The 24,252-nt window shown below is 35.4% G+C and overlaps 1 protein-coding gene across 1 annotated transcript in view; it reads left to right on the top strand.

Annotated features, from left to right (window-relative positions):
• Positions 1-18,678, top strand: part of LOC115212933 (galactose mutarotase) — a 136,280-nt gene extending 117,602 nt beyond the window's left edge. The window contains exons 4-8 of the mRNA XM_029781772.2: positions 407-616; positions 7,964-8,045; positions 10,390-10,525; positions 14,471-14,642; positions 16,768-18,678. Of these exons, the coding sequence (XP_029637632.1) occupies positions 407-616; positions 7,964-8,045; positions 10,390-10,525; positions 14,471-14,642; positions 16,768-16,881 (714 nt within the window). The 3' untranslated portion in view covers positions 16,882-18,678. The remainder of the gene's footprint in view (positions 1-406; positions 617-7,963; positions 8,046-10,389; positions 10,526-14,470; positions 14,643-16,767) is intronic.
• The last annotated feature ends 5,574 nt before the right edge of the window (positions 18,679-24,252 follow it).

Raw genomic sequence — 24,252 nt, 5'->3', positions numbered from 1 at the left:
ATTCCCTAGAATTTTGTTAAAATTTGTATTTAGGCCATATAGAACAGAATCAGAATTGTAGATAAGCAGTTAGTGTTAACATATTTAAATACAGTGAGCATAACAAATTTAATTAGAAATGATTGAAATGATTATGCACATAATTAATTATAGTTTTGATGTTTAGTGTGTTAAATATATTAACACTCACTTAATTATTGCTTTTTATGCGAATAACATCTGAATATTTATCTGTGGTGATTTATTGTTTTAAATATGCTAAATTTTCATGCCTACTTATGTAAAAATAAAGGCGCATCAACTGGCTCAATGAAAGACTGTTATATGAATGTGCTGTGTGTGTGTTTATTGTGATTATAAAATCATCTTCTAGATTTGAAAGCGACTTTTAAATTTGTATTTTTAGGTGCACTGGAAACCTTCTATTGATGGGTCCAAAGTATCATTGACATATGTTAGTCCTTGTGGACAGAGTGGTTTTCCAGGTGAACTGACCATCACTGTGACCTATGAACTTACTGATGACAACTGTCTCAAAGTTGACTATATGGCTACCACGACAAAAGCAACACCAATTAATCTCACCAACCATGCTTATTTCAATCTTGGTGGACATGTAAGTTTTTTTAATTTTTATTTCTTTTTTGTTGTTGTTATTTTTAAAGAGTAGAAAGAGAACATGGAGTTTATTGGAAGAGAGACTCATAATTTGTTCAGTCAATAAGAAGCTGGTTTATCAGCCCAAAAACTGATGTAGTGCATCCTGTTGCTGGTATTGTGCTGTGTACTACCAATAGTCCAATGTAAATAGCTACCATAAGAGATACAGCTCACTGTTGTAAATAGCAGAGTAATACATAACTCACTAAGGTTTCTTTAATTGCAAATATTGAGCCCAAATCCTCCCATAAGATGTATATCTTTTCTCACTTAAATCACTAGTACACAAATAAAGTCATGATACCACCACTGCCACCTCCACCACCACCAGTAGTAGTAGTAGTAGTAGCAGCAGCAGCAATAGTGCTACTATCGCTGTTACTTATGAAAAGATTCAGAGTAAATGTAATTCAATCAGATTTGACTTCTTCGGAGAGTTCATATATAAATTCAATTGTTTCAGGGTGAGGAAGGGACCTTGCTCTCCATCTGAGACTAAGAAATACTACTAGGTTGGGGACAAGTAAATAATGAAAGAATTGAATTGAAAGGGTAATGTTGGGATGAAGTGTGGACAGAGAGAGGTGGGTGACTTGAGAGATTCAGAAGTCTGGTGTGTAAGGTGAGCAAAAGGGAAGGTAGTTAGAATTGGAGAAGGAAGGTAAAACAAGCCAATCCATTAAGCCAAGTGAAGGGAAAAGGTCATATTCAAATAAAGAGAGAACAAGGTGGAAAACAGTAAGTAAAGACAACAGGTGACAAAGAGCAACAACACTTGGTGAGCTTAATTGTCTTTTCATTGCAAAAAGAGATTTCACTATAAAGAGTTATTGAGTTGAAGAAACATGTGTCAGAATTCAACTTTACCAATTACAACTTCAGAGTCTTTTATTCTGAATTCAAATATTTCCTTGGGTCAATCTGGCCTTCTGTAATAATAAACATAAAATTCTGCCTGTCTGTCCAGCCAGGACCCCTGTATCTCAGTCTACATTTGCCCTACATAGGCATATACTTAATTGGAATCAGGATGATCCCAGGAATGAAAATCTTCCCTTCATTTGGTACTTGAACATCCAGCATTGGGATCGGGTCTGGAAGAGGATTTGTTATATTCTAACAGTTGAAAATTCTAATTTTAAAATAACTCCCCAAATTTGTGAACTTACAAGTTTTTTTTTATTTAAACTGAATTTGAAGTAATTAGCCCTCCACAGGAGCTAGCTTAAGAGTCCACTCAGAGTGCAGTTTTTAAGCTAGTTTATTCATAAAGAGCATCTTATTCGTGGATTGTTAAACTCATATGATGCTTGATTTTACTTACAGCCTTGAGATTGAACCCTATTGGAATAAAAGTGTTTCAACAAAAAACTTGCAATTGGTTTAGAAGAGGAACTCATGGAAAATGATGTTTTTCACACTTGAGGCAGCAGTCATATAACAACATACATCTAGCTCTAAAACAAGATTAATTCATGTGACCAAAACTTTTAACAATGTGTTTCCTTTTATTTTCAAAATAATCAACAATTTTATAGGATTTACCAAAAAAAGTTTCTTTTTATATATATATAAATAAACTAGTGTTTTAAACGCAACTTAAAATGTTTACCTTCTAAAATATCACTTATCATGTATATAATAACAAAATTTCAGTCAAGGTTTTGATTTGGATACGATCACTAAAATACATGATTGTAGGTGAGTTAGAAACACGGAACCAGAGGTAGTGTCAAAAATTAAAATAATTTGAAACATATATTTCTAAATTCTTATCCTAGTTTTCAAACTCTAACTATAAATTTGAATGTTTTAAATACAGCTGTCCAAATTCATTTATATGAATTTTTGTTAGTCTTAAAGATTCTGTATAGTGTTCATTTAGTCATTAAGTAGCTTTATAGACTGGGACACATTGTAATTTACTTTATCTACAAACACAACACAAACTTTCTGAGAGTATTTGCAAGTATGAGCTACTGTTAACCCACTAAAATCTTTTATTTCTTAACTACTACACTTGTAAGTAATTAAATTCATATTGTCATAATCTTAGAAACCTCTCCTTTAAACTCATTGTTAAAGTTGTTCCCTTATTAGTTCATTAGATGATATATCACTTTCATGCTGTTTTATGTTTTTATGGCATGGTGAAAGGGGAACTGGTGCAGGAGCTCCCAGTCAGATGAAGAACAAGAGCAGAAAGTCATGATTTATGAGTTGCTGCTAATCATTACTTTGATTCCTTTAAGGAGCCAAGCTGGAAATCAGGGGTTGCTTGCTAATGAGTCTGCCAACAAATAGAACAACTTGAAATATTACTAATGGGGTCAAGCCCCTGTTGTATCTGATGGATGGTGCCTTGCTGGAAAACCACTTCATTCTGCACTTTCTCACAAGCAGTGGTACTACACAGAAGGTGCAGTAAGAAGTAGCGTATCAAGATATGGAGTTATACACAGGACAGAGATCTCATCTGAATACTTGCTAGAGATGGTGCTAGATCAGGTGATAGGCCAACTTTTGTAGGAGAGGTTCTTCAATTGAAGTTAAACCTGGTGTATTACTAGTACTTATTTTGTTAACCTAAGTGGAGTGGTATCTACTGTAACTCTTTGGTGTTTGTCATTATTTCCATCAGTCTACTATCTTCTTTTATTCACCTAATATTGTCAGCAGCTCATAGAGTTTATTTTAGGGATCTTCAATATTTAATTCACCTTGCATGTCATCATCATCATCATCATCGTTTAACGTCCGTTCTCCATGCTAGCATGGGTTGGACGGTTCGACCAGGGTTCTGGGAAGCCAGAAGGCTGCACCAGGCTCCAGTCTAATCTGGCAATGTTTCTACAGCTGGATGCCCTTCCTAACGCCAACCACTCCGTGAGTGTAGTGGGTGCTTTTTACGTGCCACCTGCACAGGTGCCAGGTGGGGCTGGCAACGGCCACGGTCAGATTGGTGTATTTTATGTGCCACCGGCACGGAAGCCAGTCGAGGCGGTGCTGGCATCGGCCACGAGTCGGATAGTGCTTTTTACGTACCACCAGACCAGGGATCCTGGCTGGTTCAATTCGATTTCGATTTCGCTTGCCCCAACATGTCTTCACAAGCAAAGGGGGTTGGCATGGGTGCCTGTCGTACGGTCGCATTGGAGTATTTTACGTGCCACGGCCGCGAGTCGGATAGTGCTTTTTACGTACCACCAGACCAGGGATCCTGGCTGGTTCAATTCGATTTCGATTTCGCTTGCCCCAACATGTCTTCACAAGCAAAGGGGGGTTGGCATGGGTGCCTGTCGTACGGTCGCATTGGAGTATTTTACGTGCCACGGCCACGAGTCGGATAGTGCTTTTTACGTACCACCAGGCCAGGGATCCTGGCTGGTTCAATTCGGTTTCGATTTCGATTGCCCCAACATGTCTTCGCAAGCATGGGGGGTTGGCATGGGTGTCTGTCGTCGGATGAGGTTCTATATCGACTTCGCTTGCCTCAACCGGTCTTTGTGTCCAAGGGAGGAAAGGCATTCATAAGTGGGCTGGGCTCACTTGTCCTGCCTGGTCTTCTCACGTACAGAATATTTCCAAAGGTCTCGGTCACTGGTCATTTCCTCAGTGAGGCCTAAAGTTCGAAGGTCGTGCTTCACCACCTCGTCCCAGGTTTTCCTGGGTCTACCTCTTCCACGGGTTCCCTCAACTGCTAGGGATTGGCACTTTCTCACACACCCATCTTCATCCATTCTCGCCACATGACCATACCAGCGCAATCGTCTCTCTTGCACACCACAACTGATGCTTCTTAGGTACAACATTTCTCTCAAGGTGCTAACGCTCTGTCGAGTATGTACACTGACATTACACATCCATCGGAGCATACTGGCTTCATTCCTCACGAGCTTACGCATGTCCTCAGCAGTCACGGCCCATGTTTCGTTGCCATGTAGCATGGCTGTTCGTACACACGCATCATACAGTCTGCCTTTTACTCTGAGCGAGAGGCCTTTAGTCACCAGCAGAGGTAAGAGCTCCCTAAACTTTGCCCAGGCTATTCTTATTCTAGCAGTTACACTTTCAGCGCACCCACCCCCACTACTGACTTGGTCACCTAGATAACGGAAGCTATCAACTACTTCTAGTTTTTCCCCCTGGAAAGTGACGGAAGTTGTTTTCTGCAGATTTTCAGAGGTTAATGCTCCCGAGCATCTGCCACATACAAAAACTATCTTCCCAGTTAGCCTACCTTTGACATTGCTGCACCTCTTATGTGTCCATAGCTTACACTGGGTACATCTTATAGAGTTTCTACCTACACCTTTTCTACAGATCGAGCAGGGCCATCTTCCTGAAGATATTTGTGGATTGTCTACCTTTCTACTTATTAGTACTTTGGTTTTAGCTAGGTTGACTCTAAGGCCCCTTGATTCTAAACCCTCCTTCCACACCTGGAACTTCTCCTCCAGTTCTGATAGTGACTCAGCAATAAGAGCAAGGTCGTCAGCATAGAGGAGCTCCCAGGGACAACCTGTCTTGAATTCCTCCGTAATTGCCTGGAGTACTATGATAAATAGGAGGGGGCTGAGTACTGAACCTGGTGGACCCCAACCTCTACTTTGAATTCTTCTGTGTACATGTTGCCAACCCTAACCTTACTTACGGCATCTCTGTACATGGCTTGCACAGTCCTCACCAGCCATTCATCTATCCTAGTTTCCTCATTGACCACCAGATAAGGGATCGGGGGACCCTATCAAAAGCTTTCTCCATGTCAACGAAAGCCAGGTACAGGGGCTTATCTTTGGCTAGGTCTTTCTCCTGCAGCTGCCTTACCAGGAATATAGCATCAGTGGTACTTTCCCTGGCACGAACCCAAACTGCATCTCATCTAAACTAACTCTCTCTCTAATTAGTTGGGCTATGACCCTCTCCGTAACCTTCATTACTTGATCCAACAGCTTGATACCTCTGTAATTATTGTATCTAGGGCATCACCTTTACCTTTGTAGCAGTTGACTAGTATGCTGCTGCACCAGTCATTGGGTATGACTCCTTCGTGTATCACCTGGTTGACTATACGGGTGACTAGGTTATAGCCGACACTGCCAGATATTTTGAGCATCTCTGCAGTAATTCCTGATGGGCCTGGGGCTTTCCTGTCTTCATGCTTCTAATTGCCTTAGCTACCACGGAACTATCAACTCGGATAGCTGGTCCCTCTGTAGGGTCAACGTTCGGCAGACTCTCTTTATCCCATTCATTTTCCTCATTCAGCAACCTTTCATAGTGGCGTCTCCAAGCTTCTCTCTTTGCATCCTCATTTAGCGCAAGTGAACCATCCTCCATGCGAACACATTTCTCTCCTACCACATCACGATTCTCTCTCACACACTGTCTTGCAACACGAAATACCTCAAGTCTTTCATCCTCACGGCGCAGGACATTGGCAAATTTTCTCTTATCTGCTTCCCTCTGGCTAGATAGACCTGTCTCCTAGCTTCCCTTCTGGCAGTCTGATACCCTTCCCTGCTACCACCGTTCTTCCAGGCCTTCCAAGCCTGTTTCTTTTGTCTAATAGTCCTGTCAACAATATTGTTCCACCACCACGTTATTTTGGGTCTTAAGGGGACTTTGCACCAGCCACAGATCTGGTCAGCGGCTTTCAGCAGGTTGTCCCTCAGAAACGTCCAGTTGTCTTCTAACCCATGTGTAGCTATACCCCCTTCCACTTCGTCAAAGGCTTCAAGTAACATATCTCTAAATCTCTGTCCATTCGCAGGGTCTTTAAGCTTCCAGACCCTTCTTCTCCATGCTGGTCGTCTTCTAGTCGCCCTCTTAGTCCTGATCCTAAAGTCACTAACTACCAGTCTATGTTGTGGGGTGCATTCTTCGCCTGGGAAGGTTTTGGCATTTATAAGCAGCCATCTTTCCCTTTTTCTGGCAAGGATGTAGTCGATTTGGCTAGTATGCCGGCCCGATCGGTAGGTGACCAGGTGGCTTGTTGGTTTCCTGAAGTTAGTGTTGCAGACCATAAGACTATTCGCATCACAGAACTCCAGCAGCCTGGTTCCCCCCTCGTTGCGGGAACCATAACCGTAGCCTCCATGTACGCCATGGAAGCCCCCAGCATGTCGTCCAACATGCCCATTGAAATCACCAGCCACAAAGAGAAGGTCCCTGTCGTTCGTCAATGAGGTGGTCTGCAGTAGGGTGTCATAGAAACTGTCTTTCTGTCCATCGGGTAGCCCTGGCTGAGGGGCATGTATGAGTGAGATTTGGTCTTGACCATTTCCTCTGCGATTGACCAGTCTTCTATATTAAAATGTGATGTTACCATTGGGAAATAATATGAAAAATATGACTGAAGATGCTTCAGTAAAATTTTAACTGGAATGAAGATATATTGGAGAGATCATCATCATTTAACTGACCATTTTTCATGCTGACATGGGTTAGATGGTTTGACAGGATCTGGCAAACTATGGGGCTACATCTAATGTCAACTTTGGCATGATTTCTATGGTTGGATACCTTCCTAAGGCCAGTTGGTTTACCGAGTGTACTGGGTGCTTTTTACCTGCCACTGGCACTGTGACATAACAAAGTAACCTGCAAGATAAGAAAAGAATAGCAAGAAGGAAACAAGGAAAAGGCAAAAACCCTCTCAACTAAATAGAGTGGAGAGTATGAGGAGAGAGAGACAAGCCTGTCATGTTATACAAGTGATGCAAGGCTATCCTGCATTATATAGGGATGGATGGGAGTAGCTATTAAGAAAATAATGGTGATGATGGGATGTCATAGCATCTCGAGATACAAGAAGGTGAGTATAAAAGAGGAAAATGAAAAATATAAGAACTTGTATTCTTTGATATTTAGAATACAACATTTTAGTATTAATTGTCATCAAACTTAATTCTATGCTTGTACACTGTGCACAATGACTTTGGTATCAGCTGTGTTGTTAACAGAGATAACAATAAAGATGCGTTTAGAAATAATTCCGTTCACTCAATAAGCATCTTAAAGTTACATTCATATTTTCACTACACCTTCACATGGTGACATATAGATTGTATATATTGATCACAGAAAACAAATCCATAGTATACTTTGATTTCTATGATGAAAAATCTATAATGTATGTCATTTATATTGATCACTATGATGCAGTTCTATGATTATGTCTGATTTAATACAAGTCTATGATGTATGTCTGTCATTTATATCTTTGCTTCCTAACATTTCTTGGAAACAAAAAAGAAAGTTTACTCCTCATTTTATATTGTAACTATTTATTTTTTAATAGGGAATAGGTAACCTTTCAAAGCATTGGTTAATTGTTCCTGCAAATCATTACCTACCTGTTGATAAAAACTGCTTGGTAACAGGTAAATATTTCTCCTCTGATTACTAAATATTTATGAAATAAATGACTTACACAGAAAGACTGGTGTTTTTTTTTTTCTGCTGTTATGTGTATCAGATGATGAAGTGTTGTGACAGGTGGCAAGATGCTATATTGGAACAGATATGTTTAACCTATGTAATTATGAAAAAGTAGACTTTAAAATATTATCACAATGGTATCAGTTTAATGTACTATATACAAATAGAGATATTTGTATATAGTACAAAACTTAAAGTATTCTACCTGAATTTAAAATTGTTTATAGATGCAAGCTAATAAAGGAGCCTCTTTGTGGTCACTTGGAATGCTAGAAAAAGCAGAATCTTCTCTAAATCACACCCACTCTCTTTAATGCATTATATCAGTAAAAGATAGTATGGTCACAGCTAGAATGCTCAATCAGAACAGACCTGGAGTTAACCTACTGTTTTTGAATCTATACAACTTTATGGTAATTGTTTGCACATACTTTACATTAAGCAATCCCATTTACAGATGGTTCTTGAAGGATAAGCATTTTAATCTGAGTTATAAAACCACAGCTGCTAACTTTTATAGATCCGAAATACAATTGTCTTTTCTATAATGTAATTTATATCTAGTGTGACTGTGACTGATTTTACTCTAATTTAAGCATTTTAAAAAATTTTTCAAATCTGTGTATTTTGAAAATTCTTCTAACCATATATGTTTAGGAATATTTTTATATAATGGCTTGATCTGAAAGACAGTATTGTTCCCATGATCTTTGCATGTTTTCAAGAACCAGTAAGATTGATATGGTTTCACAGATTTCCATCAATGGCAGAAAGACTTGCTAAAGGAATTCCAGAGAAAGGAATTAGCAGTAGAAAAGGTAGAGACAAGAGACAGTGTATCTGTAGGCCAGAGGCTGAAGTATGTTGGTAAACAAGATCATGCTTGTATATGATAAATGTTAACTATCTCATGGAACACATAAGTTCAGTAAACTAGTGTTCAGCCATGGTTTTTGTAGTGTTAATGTCATCAGATGTATACTTTTGAAAATAGGGTAATACTTTATGCAGACAAAATTCCTAGAAGAACTATGTTCTAGTTTCAGATAAATTCAAATCTACAGTAGTGGAGGAATAGTAATTTGAAATTAATGTTCTACATATATACACTATATTATGTAGCTCTTTGTTTCTTATAGAGCAATAAACAATGATTTGCTGTCAGCAAACTTGTGATAAGAGCTTCATCTGTTTATTAGTAAGTTATTGGCTTACAAGACTAAGCTAAACTGGGTAGGTTCCATGGTAGTATGGGCAGAGGATAACAATAATATTGGATTATAAGTTTTATTACTTATCTTTTGACAACTTCAGTGATGAATTTAGTGTGAAGATAGGAGCTCCATCATTGTTCAGTTTGTAGTGCTCTCCTATTCATTATAGTCCTACAAGCCATGACAAAGGAGTTTAAGACTGGATTTTCATGGGAAAATTTATGCTGAAAATTTAGGGGAATAAGAGAAGAAATTCCAGTTATTGAAGCTAAACCTATAATTGTGAGGCCTTAGCAAAGACAAAGGTTTTAGTAAATAGGGAAGGAGACTGGGCTCTGTACCTTCAGGGAAATGGCCTTGCTTGATATACATTAAAGGAATTGGTATACACTGTATTTACTGCAAGCTATGGACATACAAGAGATGTAGTAGAATCACTGGCAGACTATCCAAAAGTGTAAGCTTCAAATATGGTAGATACATTGGAACAGCTCATACAATCACATTGGAAATTGATATTTTTAAATATACTACACAAGTAGTAGTTGACAGTTTTTGTTTCATAGGATATTTAATTAGAAAGTGAGGTGGTTGCTCTGAAAGAATAGTAACAAGAGTGACAACTGGAAGAGGAAGCTACTACCACTGCTGATTTGTTATCCTCACATTTCCTTGAAGTATTTGAATATCAAGAAGTGTATTTTTTATACAGAGAAGTGACTTCAACCATTGTATTAGAAATTTGTTCCAGTGTAGTATGCTTTCAAGAATTTATTATTAAAGAATATTTTTGAAATATCTATTTTGGCATAAATTGAATGTTGGTGAGTCCTACATGTACTGATAACTATCTTCAATTTGAAACCAATGAGTTTGTATCCTTTACAAAGGATTGGGGCAAGGAAAGTACAAATATTTTCTTATTTCATTATAAGAACCAAATTTATATATTTTATAAACTGGTTCATGTATATCAGTAGTAAACAATAGAATATTTCATTTTAAGTTGTTTGTTTTTAATTTGAAGAATTGAAAATTTTAATGCCTTAAACTCTCTTTCCTTCCATTCCAGGAGAAATTCGACCTGTTGATGGAACACCTATGGATCTAACAAAAAAAGTTCTTCTGAGTGAAAAATTCAAAGAACTTCCTGATGGTTATGACCATACATATTGCTTTGGAAATCTTGAGAAAAAACTGATAGCTTTGTAAGTAAACATTGGGTCATCCCATAAATAATACAGTTTTTATAATTGCATGAACTAAAAGTCAGAGGGGGGTGGGATAACTACCTGCATCAACTTGCTATAAAAGCAGGTAGTAATTTTACCTTGCATTTATTCTTAGTGCAAGTTTTGAAGAGTGCAGTTCGATTTTAACAGTTATACTTTCAAAGCTATAATGAAAGTGACAAAGGAGCATATTTGGCATATTTTGCTTTATGAGTTCAATAAAAGCAACAATGCAACGGAAAGTGCAAGGAATATTAATGCAGAATATGGGGATTGGACAATAAGTGTAAGCCAGTGTCGATGGTTGTTCCAGAAATTCTGAGCCAGAAACTACAGCCAAGAAGATAAGCCTCATCCTGGAAGATCTGTAAAGCTTGATGGAACAAAATCCCATCATAACTATTGAGGAACTAGCAGAGAAGCTCGGGTTTGGTCATTCAACCATTCACTATTACCTGTGTGCCATTGGAAAAGTCAGCAAATTGGGTTAATGAGTACCTCACAAACTTTCCAAGTCTAATTGCATGCAAAGGATGAATGTGTGCTCTTCCTTGCTGTCATGTTTTACAAATGTACTTTTTTGACCAAATAGTGACTGGTAACAAGAAATGGGTTCCCTATAAAAATGTCAAGCTCCGAAGACAGTGGGCAAGGAAAGGAGAAATACCGGCACCCCAGGCTAAAGAAGGTCTTCACCCATGTGAGGTATTGTTATCTGTTTGGTGGGATATGAAAGATTTAGTTCACTTTGAACTTTTAAACCCAAACCAAACAATAAGAAAGATCTATGGCAAGCAGCTTGAGCGGTTTAAGTCAGCAATAGAAAAAAACCCGACCATCTTTGGTTTCAAGATGAAAGATGTTCTTCCATTAGGATAATGCTCAGCCACATATAATGAGGATGACGTTCCAAAGGCTAGAGTAGTTTGAATGAGAAACGATGTCCCACCCACCATATTTGCCAGACATTGCCCCGTCTGATTATAATTTATTTTGCAGTCTGCAGAATCATTTGGATGGGTAAAGTATGAATTCTGTAGACGAAGTCAGAACAGTAGTGGAGGAGTATTTTTTTGTCATGGACAAGTGAATTTTGGAAGATGGGCCTTGGAAAAGCATTGTAGAAAATGAAGGAGAGTATATTTTAGATTAAATAAAAGAAGCATAAAAAAACACATTATTTATGGGATGATCCAATATTATTTTCTTTCCATTTCATATTTATGTTAGGAGAGGCTAATTTATATATGTATGGAAAAAATGACATTGATATTTTTTTTATGTGTTTATACACTGTGACTTGGTGTCGACACATTCATGCACAGAGTGAGTTTATTTGTGCTTAGTTTCAGGTGACATTGGAAAACAAAAGTTAGATGCTGCAGCTGTGGCCTAACTTTTAAATAAAGCACTTTGTTATAAGCAAAACCACTAAAGAGACAACCAGAAAATATTAAAAACACTCTCACATATATGAATAAATAAATATAAAAATCAATATTGAAGTGTTGAGTAAGAGAAAACTATATGTGAATGAATTATTTATTAGAAATGTTAAGAGCAACCATAAAGAATCAAAAAGCCTATCTGAAAAAGCAATACACTTGAGAATCCTATTATGCTTCATTCTTCAATTTTTTCCTCTTCATTCAAAGCCTTAAGTGGAGAACCAAAAGGAACTTCTAAATGTTGATTATTATTATCTTTGGGAAGATACTAGCATCATAGTAGAAATATGAAACATTAATAAACTTCTCTTTATACTATAAACAAACTAACATGTTTATATAGCAAGTATTAGTTGGCTGTTGGTAGCAAGTGGTTGTAAAGACAAGGCCAACTGCTTGATGAGTCAGAGTGATCCTTAACTTGCATCCAGTTATAGAGGCTTTTATTTTATTCACTATAATGAACCTTCAATTATGTATTGTTATTTCTTGATTATTTAAATATCCCTTTTTAACTTTTTAGTATTCAGATTACTCTGTTAAATGTAATGCTTATTTATTCATATTGTTTTGAATTAATTATGCACTATCTTGTAGCTATGAAATTTCAATGATGTGACTGTTTATTTTTAGAATGACATTATAGGGTAGGTGTGAGAGACCAAATCTGGCCAGTTTGAATATAAAACAGGTAAAATATTTGGGCTGGATATGGCCAGTTTAAATGCTAAAGGGTCAATCTATTGTTATATCTACATTCTCCTCTCTGGCAGTTATTTACCTTATAACAAAAGGCTGCACTAAAGTTGTCGCTAATAGTTTAATATGAAACAGCTGAAGAACATATATTTCAGTGAGATAATGAATAATATGTGACCTAAAAGGAAGTTGGTCGTTATCCAATGTAGTTTTAAATATTTTTAAGATGGTAAAGTTTGATTTCAGGGAAATTTGGTTGTTGTTTGTAGTAGGTCAAGCTACCACATAGACTCTATTGTTACTTGCTTGATAGTAGTTGTAGCAGTAGTAGTATATAAAGCATATATTTTTGAGATATATTTAGTTATAGTGGTATTGTGATCTAGAGATATAGTGTATCTAGAACTGCCAGCATCTGATGTGTCCTGCTTTCAAGGCAATAGAGTTTTATTTGAAGGAAATTTGACTGCTATTTCTTACATATCTGTTAATGGCATAGACTTCCACTAGCTTAATGTAAACTTTGAGATAGATAGGCATCGGTGAACTGCTGCCTTAGACAGTATTTATATCAAAACAGATTAAACAGTATGTTTCATGTTTTACTATATAGCAGTGAATCTTTGAACAGTAAAGCCAGAAGTATTGTGGCTCACTTGAAAAGGAAAGTGAGAGTAGAGAGGCAAGTTTTGTCTAGCGAATGTTTCAAAAAAAGATGGGTGAATGTAACACGGATGGCACGTATGAATGACGAAACCACCTTGAGCATAATCCTATGAACCAGGACAAATTTAAAACAGAGAGTTACTTACTTGCAAGTAAATGTGTTAACATGTGACATTAATGACCGAGGTTACTGTGGTCTTTTCCGTAGGCTTTTCTTTCCATGGATAAACCTTGTCTGTTTTCCCCTTTCCACTTTACATCATGACATTTCTGTGATCCACGATACCTATTGATCGTTTTTTGTTGTCTTTTCTTCTTTTTTTTTTCCTTTTTACGATCCCTCTTGATCGAAAACCTACCCCACTTTTTTTTTCCTCCCCCAAAAGAAAAGCTCTACTTTGTAATTTGTCCCATCTGTGTTCAGCCCTGTGTGGCTAATAAAGAAACATATTGTGGCTGTTGATGAAAAGTTTAATATGAATGATTAGTCATTCATTTTAAAGTTGGTTGTTGTTGGTCATTAAATGTAAATTTGTTTTAGCTTGATACCAACAGTCAGCAAGTAGACCTTCAATCAAAATTTTTTTTTAAGGTTATATAGTATATCTTCTTATGAGTCTTTCTGTTTCTGATATGACAGGGTTTAATTTGAAAGAGTTGTATTCTTTCTTTTATTCTTTCACCTGCTTCAGTCATTGAACTGTACCCATTTCATTTGATATTTATTTTAACATACTAATAATATACAAAATGCAAAGTGCGGTGAGACATATATGTTGCATGATATTTCTGTTTTAATGTACCAGTTCTCAAACATGCTTGAGTGTTAAGGACTTTAACCAACATTTTCAAGAGATAATTACATTAGTATGGATTTTCAATGTGAATGGTTGACATATATACACAGCAAAGAACAAATTTGTTACAGAAGACACATGATGTCATCATAAGCCATCACAATGGTTAGGCCTCTTGTATGACATAATGCAATATAAAGAATGCATAAAAAGATAGGGTATTGTATAATCAATGACATGTATATTTAAAATCAATCTTAATAGTGATTCTGATGAATTCATTTTATATTGATTTTCTTTTCAAATTATAGGGTGTGGCATGAAGAGACTGAACGAAGCCTCAAAGTTTGGTCTACCCAACCTGGAGTGCATGCGTACACTGGTTATTTCCTTAATGGGCCAGTGGGTAAAGACGGTGCAGTCTATAAAAAATATTCTGGACTTTGTTTGGAAACACAACACTATCCTAATAGTGTTAATGAAGTAAGTGTTCGGTTCTTTAAAAAAAAATTGTTCCTTTTCTCTATCTCTCTCACATATGTTTGGGTGTGTGTACATGTGGCACCTTGAGCAAATGTCTTCTACTATAGCTCTGGGCCAGCCAAAGCCTTGTGAGTATATTTGGTAGAAGAAAACCTGTTGTTGTTGTTGTGTGTGTGTGAACGTGTGTGTTTGTATCTCCTTGTCTTTGACATTGCTCGATAGTTGTATATAGGTATCACTATCATACAAGCAGTGACATTCATTTCTGATATTCTACAAAAGCATGTATGGCCATGAAGAAATATTACCTTGGAAACAGGTGGGGGTTGACAACAGGAAGGGTGTCTGACCATAGAAAATCTGCTTCAATAAACTCTGTCCAACCCCTGCAAACATGGGTAAGTGCACCTTAAGACAATGGTGAAGATGATGATGATGGTGATGATTGACTCAAGACGGAGTTATTAAACTGGTGAAAGAAGTGAAACCTGACCTTAGGAGTTTGAATGTTGTGAAGGAGATGACAAGGGATTGCAGCAGGTGTTAAGATACCGTACTGAAGCAGACACAAATGACTTGTGTCAGTATGGAAAAACAGGTATAAAAATGATGATAATGGTGATGAGAGAGAAAAATTATTTATTCACTGATAAAGCTGTTATTACTTTATTTGCATCAGAAGTGTATTTTTTGAATGACTAAGAAACTGCACCTATCATAATAAGCGTAAATTTGAACTGTTCTATCCTAAATACTTTAAAATATTTTAGTATTATTCTGAGTATTATTTAGTATTATTCTGAGTATTATTATTTAGTAGTATTCTCAAACCCAATTGGAATTAACCTTGTCTTCCATCTGTCTGGGGTTAGGTTGGTTCAAAAATAATTGCAGTTTTCATTTCTAAATTTTGATGTTTATTTTGGATTAAACTTTTTTAAGCTATGTTCATGTAACATACCATTTTAAAGAACAAATTCTATATATTATATGTGTTATTATTTTTTAAATATTTTAATACATAAACAAATAATTACACCCTTTCTGGATAGGGTTATCTGCTAGGTAAGTTAAAATGGATTAGTCCTGTTAATATATAGATTTAAGATAATTTGAATGAGAGAAACAGACTTTAATTTATAAGAAAACAAATGATAAGTTGTGAAGTTTTGCATTCTTTAAGGCATTCATAACATAACATGACCAAAATTGATCATGGACATATTGTGCATGAAGGAGAATAGCAACAACAAAAACAAAAATCTGCTAACAATTAGATATATTCTTCTTCTTTGCCTTCCAGCTCCCTGTAGAGCATTGGCTATTAGTGTATGCTTAGCAAGTCTTGTTTCATGCAGTTATTTCTAACAGCTTCCAGTAGTCTAGAAAAAATTCACAATTCTCTGAGATACAGAACCATTTTTGCTTTAGACAGGCAAGATATTTTGTCTTCTATGTATGTCTTCAGAGTAGAAGTGTATTGGCTTATTGTTGGGGTGTTATACTCATGATTGTAAGATTGCGCTTTTGATTCCCACACTGGGTGATGGTGCTGTGTTCTTCAGCAAAACACTCCATGTCATATTCCTCCACTCTACTCAGCTGTAAATAAGTAATTCTGCAACAGATTGGCATCCCATTCCGTGGGAATGTTGTAATTTCAGTTACTTGTACCATGTGGAAACTGGGTAACAGGCTCTATTACTTTGCTTTTCTTCTTGTCTTCATAGCAAGAAATATTCCCATGCTTTAGGGCTGCTAATGCTACACACACATTGGAGGACAAAGCCTGAATTTAGCAGTTTATTTACAGTGTCACATCCAGAAACAAACAATAGATGCCATCCTTTGCATTGCTTGTAGGGAGCCTGCATCTATACGGAGATTAGATATATTCAAGAATTTGTGATACCAATAGCCTTTTTACATCACTGCTAACCCTGTATACTTGATACACAAAGAGCAACAGTACAAGTAGCAGACAAATCTAAGCTCTCTCCTTTCTAATTAGCTATGGTGCTATTTTATTATAAGAAATATATGCAAATCCTATTCTTTCTAGTAACAAAATGTAAATAACACTAACTTAATTCCTATTGAAAATACCTTATTATTTCCTTTCCAGCCTAAATTTCCAAATACAGTTTTATACCCTGGGGAGACCTTTCGGCAGACAACTTGGTTCCAGTTTGGTGTTCTCAACGAGGTCCAGTACAACAGCCTAATCAGTCAAATTTAACCATACCTGTTTAAACTTAAATCATTTATATGAGGGCAAAGCACTAGAAAAACTAATTTGATGTTTCATTTTTTAGCAGGGTTAAAATATTTAGCAGGGGTTAAAATAACTAATTCATTTAGGTTTTTCATTTTGTATACTCAAATGGCAGTAAGTTTGGTCTGGGTTTAATTTTTAAAATGAAAAATGGAAGATATAAAGAAAATTTATCAGTTGCCTAAATTCTGCATGTACTGTGTGTGTGTGTATATATATATATATATATATATAGCTATACATACATGCATATATATATTTTTTTTCTTATTTCAGTCATTTGATTGTGGCCATACTGGGGCACTTCTTTGAAGGTTTTAGTGGATAAATTTGTTTTTAGTGGAATAAGTCTGTTTTTACCGAACTGCTAAGTTATGGTGGACATAAGCAAACACAAACATAGTTTTATATATATATATAATGTCTTGCTTTCCTGAGCCTGGACGTATTAAAGCTCTGGCATCTGCCAACTGACTTGGTATACATCCACAAGATTATCCACCATTTTTCTAACAACAACAACCTTGGGCACCTTTTTGAATTATATGTCTAACACTCATGGACATGCTTACAAAATCAAAAGACAACACAGTACATATAACTTTTGGAAACGTTTTCTTATGCTCAGAATTGTTGAAGCATGGAATAAACTACCCACATCAGTTGTTAGCTGTCAGGATACCTATTTCCTTCAAAATTTCCATACTTCCTGAGATTTGCCAACAGTACGCGATGCACCCCCCCTCCCACCTTTTAAATTACTCATTTGCTGTTCACTGCTTGTACATACTCTATGTACTATTAGAACATGTACAAGAACTGAGCAGTGAATGAGTCCTTAAAAAAGGCTGTAGAGGCATCAGGTGTATTGTTTATGCAGTTTTGGCTACTTTTTGTGAGGAGTTGTAGTGCACCTGAGCATGGTATATAGTTTCTTTCCCCCAGATCCACTCACAAGGCTTTGGTTGACCTGGGGTTATAGTAGAAGACACTTGCTCAAGGTGCCATATTGTGTGACTGAACCCCAAAACACATAGTTGGAAAGCAAACTTGTTAAACACACGACCATGCCCGCACCTTATCCATAAGCTTAAAACATTCCTTTAAATTAATTTTTTTTAGTGCTGACATGATTTGTGCTATATCTCCATGTTAAAACTTTAGATTTTGATGTTGTATATGCAAAACAATGAAAAATGAAGAAAATGAAAATTTTATCCTTATATATTTTTTTAAAGCATTGAAAAACTTTTTTCTGTATTTGTGACCATTTAAAGAATGTAAATTTTTCCTTTTTATCCTGAAGAGCAAATGTAACAAATCCATATTGTGGTTGCAGTATATATGACATTGTAAATGTAGTAACTCTTTGGTTTTCTCAACTGTTGATTTGTCCTCTGCCAATATCTGTGATATTTGCTGTCAGATGAAATGATTATTCATTTACTCTTGAGAATCACAGACAATTGAAGTCAGGGATATATCTAAGGGAGAGAACTACTTTGTTAACTGGGCTACGCATAAAATATTCCAAAGAATCCATGCTAAGTTTAATTAAAGTCATTAAAAAGTTATATACAAAATATTTTTTTAAATCTTATGTTTTTACTGGAATCAGTAATAAAAACTACAAAAATCTAAAGGACAAAATTTCATTCAATAATTATTTTAAGATTTATCCAACTCAGCTCAATTAACCCAGTTCTCACACCTTGCCTGTGATGGTTCATTTGTTCAATGATAAAATTTTCATCCCAATTTTATGAAAGAACTTCATTGTTAAAGTAATGTGCCAACCACCAGTTTAATTTGGAGAAAGTTTGTTATTTAACTAAATCATTCCAAATTCCTGATTATTTTCAAAGTATGTTGAAAGACATGGAGAGCATATTACAATTTATAATATAGCCATAAAAGGATCAAATTTAAAGTCTACAAGGATGTTTTTAATCTTCTTTATCATCATGGTTGTTAATGTATATTAATGTAACATTCAGATTCTGTAAAATAAACATGGTTACAATTATATATATAATTTTCTCTTAAAATGTCTTACTGATGAGTTTCATTTCTTCACTTCCCTGAAGAGAAGATTACATTGTTTTACACCATTTTATTCCTTTGGAATAATACCAGTGATATCTTTGAAATATATGTTGGAAATAAAAGAATTCGAATGACACCTGCGTTTAACTCCATTTATTTATTTATATATATTATGCAAAATATTTCACATAAACCCGAAGTTTCTACCTTTAAAAACAAGGAGTTACAACCTGTTTACTTATGTGATTTTTTTGCTACTCTGGTAACTATTTATATATTTTTTCCGTGTTAATTGTTAACAAGGGAAAATACACACATCTATTTATATATATATCGCCTGGCCCTCGTGCCGGTGGCACATAAAAAGCACCATCCGTTCGTGGCCATTTGCCAGCTCTGTCTGGCACCAGTGCGGGTGGCACGTAAAAAGCACCCACTACACTCACGGAGTGGTTGGCGTTAGGAAGGGCATCCAGCCGTAGAAACACTGCCAGATTTGACTGGGCCTGATGAAGCCTTCTGGCTTCACAGACCCCAGTAGAACCGTCCAACCCATGCTAGCATGGAAAACGGACGCTAAACGATGATGATGATGATGATGATATACACACACGCATATTTAGAAGGTTGTTTGTTATGGTTGGTCAGAGAGTAACCATTGGCCACTCTGGCTGGCCATAACAAACAACCTTCTAAATATACTAATGTTCTAATGTCTAGAGTGTGCTTTTTTGGGGGGATATATGATTGATTTTCTATGTAAATATATACACACACACACACATGCACACACCATGTATATAAATAGAGATTTATAGATATACACACCCCATATATATATTGCTTCAGTCATTTGACTGTGGCCAAACTGGAGCACTACCTTAAAGGGTTCTATTTGAAGAAATTGTCCCCAGGACTTATTCTTTGTAAGCCTAGTATTTATCACATTGGTCTCTTGCCAAACTGCTAAGTTACAGGACATAAACACAGGCACACACACACACATATATATATATATATATATATATTATTTAAAACAGTTTGAATCAGGGCCCATGCAAGTTGAAGTCTTGTTGGTTTTATACAGAAACCTAGCTCACTGGGCTCAGATAGCTTTCTTTCATTTGTCCACTCACTCATATATATATATATATATATATATATATATATTGTTTATGTCAAACGAATTTTATAAACTTTCGAGAGAACATGAAATAACTCTCCTCTGGCTTGGAATACAATATGTTGAAGCACATGCATAAAGCTATAAAAAATAGCACATAAATATTGTGTTGCAAAATTCTTTTGGATAAAAATAAGTTGACGGTTGTTCTGTCATGTCTGTGGGAGATGTGGGTTCATGTCCCACAGGCAGCTGCCAACTAATTTTGTCCCAAAGGGTTTTCAAACCCAATATTTATATGATATTTATAGCTTTATGTGATTTGAGATCCACTGTTCCAGACGAGAGTTATATATATATATTATATAAATTATTTACATTCACTGAAGTAAATGTCAAAATTAGCAAAACATTTCAGTAATTAATTTTTATAAGAAACACACGCACCAATCAAGTTCTGTCCTTCAATATGTATTAAATGTTTGAAGTCTAACATGAGGTTAGCAAATGACTCGTCCACAAATGTGTACATGTCAGCTCACTTTCATACAAGGTGACCTGTACTGACATACTTTTAAGAAGGTTATATCAATTTTTATGTGACACATAATCAAAAGTAAAGAGAGCTTTAAAGGTGCAACATTTTTTAATTGAAAGAAACTATCTTAAATGTTACACCCTCTTTTCAACTGTCTTCAGTTGACTCCATTCCATTGCAACTAACATATTCATACAATGAGATATCCTGTATGTGGTTGTTCAACCTGCTAAAAATAACAGCCAAAATCTTTACCATTTTAAAAATAATTACATTAGCTAATGTAATCCTATGTCTACAATGTGTTAAAAAAAAAAAAAAAGATGTCTGGAATGCCTTTGGAGATATACCTGTTCAACACAACTGAACTGGAACTAACGAGCAACATTAATACTGTGTTAAAATTAATTTAAGTTCACCAGATCTCATTTAATTTTCTGTCAAATTACTGTATAAATGCAGATTCATTATTTCTGATATATTGTACCCTATTTTTATGATAAGATTAGCATTTGTTAATTCAGTGATATAATTATTTCATGATGGAATGAGTTTACTTGACATGCCATTAATCAAGATTTCAACGAAAAACTTCAGTAATAAATGGGTTGGAGGCAGGGTCCTGTAGTTTAGTCAGAGAAGGAAGGGCAGTACTATTGATCACTTTATTTTTGGGGGGATTCTCCAGGACTGTTGGGAGAAAGGGTGGAAGTTATCTTCAAAATGCAGATCTGGCTTGAATGTGTGAAACAGATTGAACTCTGCTAAAGGAATCCTAGGACCACATAGTGGTGTTAAACCTGGTAACAAATTTCCCAAGAACTCAGAACAGAAAGTTAGAATGCATACTGCAAGTACTTTATTTTATCAATCCTGAAAACAGTGCTGGATTAACCATTAAGCATGTGCTTATGGCATCAAGGGAAGGAGGGAGCACCACAGAAATGTTAATGGTTTACTGCATAAAAGAAATCACTTTAAACTTGCTAAAATAATATTCAGGATGCCTTTATCTCTACTAAGTATAGATGCAGATGTATTACCTAAGATTAATTTTGAGGATATGATCTAAGACTTTGCAATTCAAAAAAGTAGGAGGAAACTTTTCAAATATAAATGAAGTGGAAGTACACAAAAATAAACATTATTTTCCCCTCTTATTATTTTTTTCCATTTTGAAAAATAAATATTTATTTTATGGTTTGTTATTGTTTATATTTTGAATTACATAATCTCTTATGAGGGCACCAAAATCTTTTAAGTGCTTAGAGCTTGATGGGTCTTAATCTGACCCTGCCTGAAGAGATGAAAGGTAAAGTTAGTCTCAGTATGATTTGAATTCAGTGTGTAGATAACTACAACAAATACAACTAGGTTTTTTATCCAACACTCTAATGACTCCTCTGCTAGTTTGCTAGATCAGCTGTTAAAAATTTCATAATTGTTTAACTGTATCTTTAGAGATGAAAAAAAAGAAATTGATATTACATCTGTACTATATTTTTATCATCTTGAACTCCTATTAACATCAGATGCCTTATTCTTTGCTGTGTCGGACACAATTCAAAATAGGAATCTTTATTTCTAAGCTAAGGGTTGGGGTGATGGTTAGTATTAAAGTGCCCTCACTATAAAGTAATCTTAGGAGTAGAGATTCTTATTTTGAATTCAGTCTGGTATTATTTACATAGTCAGAAATAAAACTCCTGCTGATAGTTGGTGTTCAAACTGACCAAGATGTAGTGTTGACATAATATCAAATATTTTTCCTTTTTTAAAATAAAGTTAATAGTTCAACCTATTATAAAATATCACCTAGGTGACATATGCTAATACAATGCTACAATTTTAGGTTAAATTTATCTTTCAGTAAAACCAGCCATATTCATTTGCCAGTGCAGGGTTTACTGATTGGATTTTTAGCAAGCTTTGTATGCACAGTTTCTCTGATTTTACTATGTCATATTGTGGTTCTCCATCAATTATAGAAATTTCATTCTATATATCACTATATGATTTCCTTTCTTACAGCATGTATTTTCAGCCAATCTTGATTTAGAGGGTTCTCCTTTTTAATTATCCTGATATGACATTTAGAGGCCTTCAACTTTTACCTTTATATGACCTGCAAATGCTTAAGATGTTATCAGTTTATGTATAATTTGTGACTTGTTGGGAGGTTTAAATTTGCAGAAGAAATTGCAAGGTGAGGTGTTACTTTTGAAAACTGTTATCATGTTACGTATATTGCAGATTCTCTGAATTTTCTTGGACATACTCATTTCTTATGTTGGTTGATAAAAAAATTATTACTTTCAGTTTAGGTATAATAATTCCTTGTTTGAATCCATTATGATGCTATGTATACACCCATAAGTAAAACACTTGATGTTGACCAGGAGCCAAACTGATGAAAATGTGAATGTAAAAATTAAATATTTTTTCACTTCTGAAGATGAACTTAATTGTTAGAAAATTTCTAATCTTAACAAATACTATAATTTAGTCATTATAAATTAGGATTAGTATAATAAAAGCAGTATAAGTTAACATTGTTCCTCACTGTAAACATCTTTCAAAAACTAGATTTGTAATAGTCTAAAAGAAATTTTTTATTATTTGCAGTATTTCAAATATATTTGTGTGATTGATTTAGCAGAATAATATTTGTGTTGTTTATAACATATAGTTTAATCTATTATATAAAATCCATTCTGTCTCTGTGTGTGTGTGTCTTCTAGGATCTTGGGCTTCCTCCATCTGATTGCTATTTGATATGTAGATACTGATGGTATCAGGGTGTGTATAAGTCTTGAAAAAATTACAAAAATTGATTCCAGGTGAGAATGCAATCAATAAAGCCATGGGAACGTGCATTTGTATGTGTAAGTACATCAGCTGTTGCGATGTAGTTACTGGTACTTTAAACTTTTCGGTTGCATATTTGTGTGAATAAAATCGTTTTTCTTTGGAATAGAAAAAAAGTCTATCTTTATTTCTTCTTTTGCTGGTGTCTCAAATTTAGGTTAAATCAGTGTTTCTCAAAGGGGAGGCCTATGGGATGGTCGGACAAGTTGTTTTGAGAAAATTTGGTTTAAATGTTTGACAACTCAGCACCATCCATTGGACGGGGGGGGGGCGTTTTGCTCGTAGTTAAATATGTTCCATTAACAAACTAATCAAAGTGAAATTGATTTCAACAAATGAGTTCTAGATTTAAAGATTCAATAATACAACAAATTATTAAAATTTTTTCACTATCACATGTACCACAAGACTTAGTTGCACTAAGCTATACTGACATCTAACCATCTACTGTGAATTGCCAACCAATCACTGAATGAAGCATCAGAAACATCTAAAAACAGAAGTACTGAAATAAGTTTGCAGCAAAATTCATTCATTTAACAATGAAGCATATAAATTAACATCTAAGATCTTAATGTAAATGGTGTTAGATATTATTAATCCTAATTTGAGAAGGAATGGATCAGCAAGGCCATTGATGGAACTTAATTGTTTTTTTAAATTTTCAATTTGATATTATAAGAAATTCACTTCATGTGATTCTAGGTTGGCACACTGGACAAATGTCTCTATTATTGTTTCAAGTTGATAAATGCTCTGG

Source organism: Octopus sinensis, linkage group LG6 (genome assembly GCF_006345805.1).
Source record: "Octopus sinensis linkage group LG6, ASM634580v1, whole genome shotgun sequence".
Taxonomy (NCBI): domain Eukaryota; kingdom Metazoa; phylum Mollusca; class Cephalopoda; order Octopoda; family Octopodidae; genus Octopus; species Octopus sinensis.
Note: the sequence above shows the minus strand (reverse complement) of the source record. Positions and strands in the feature narration are given on the sequence as shown.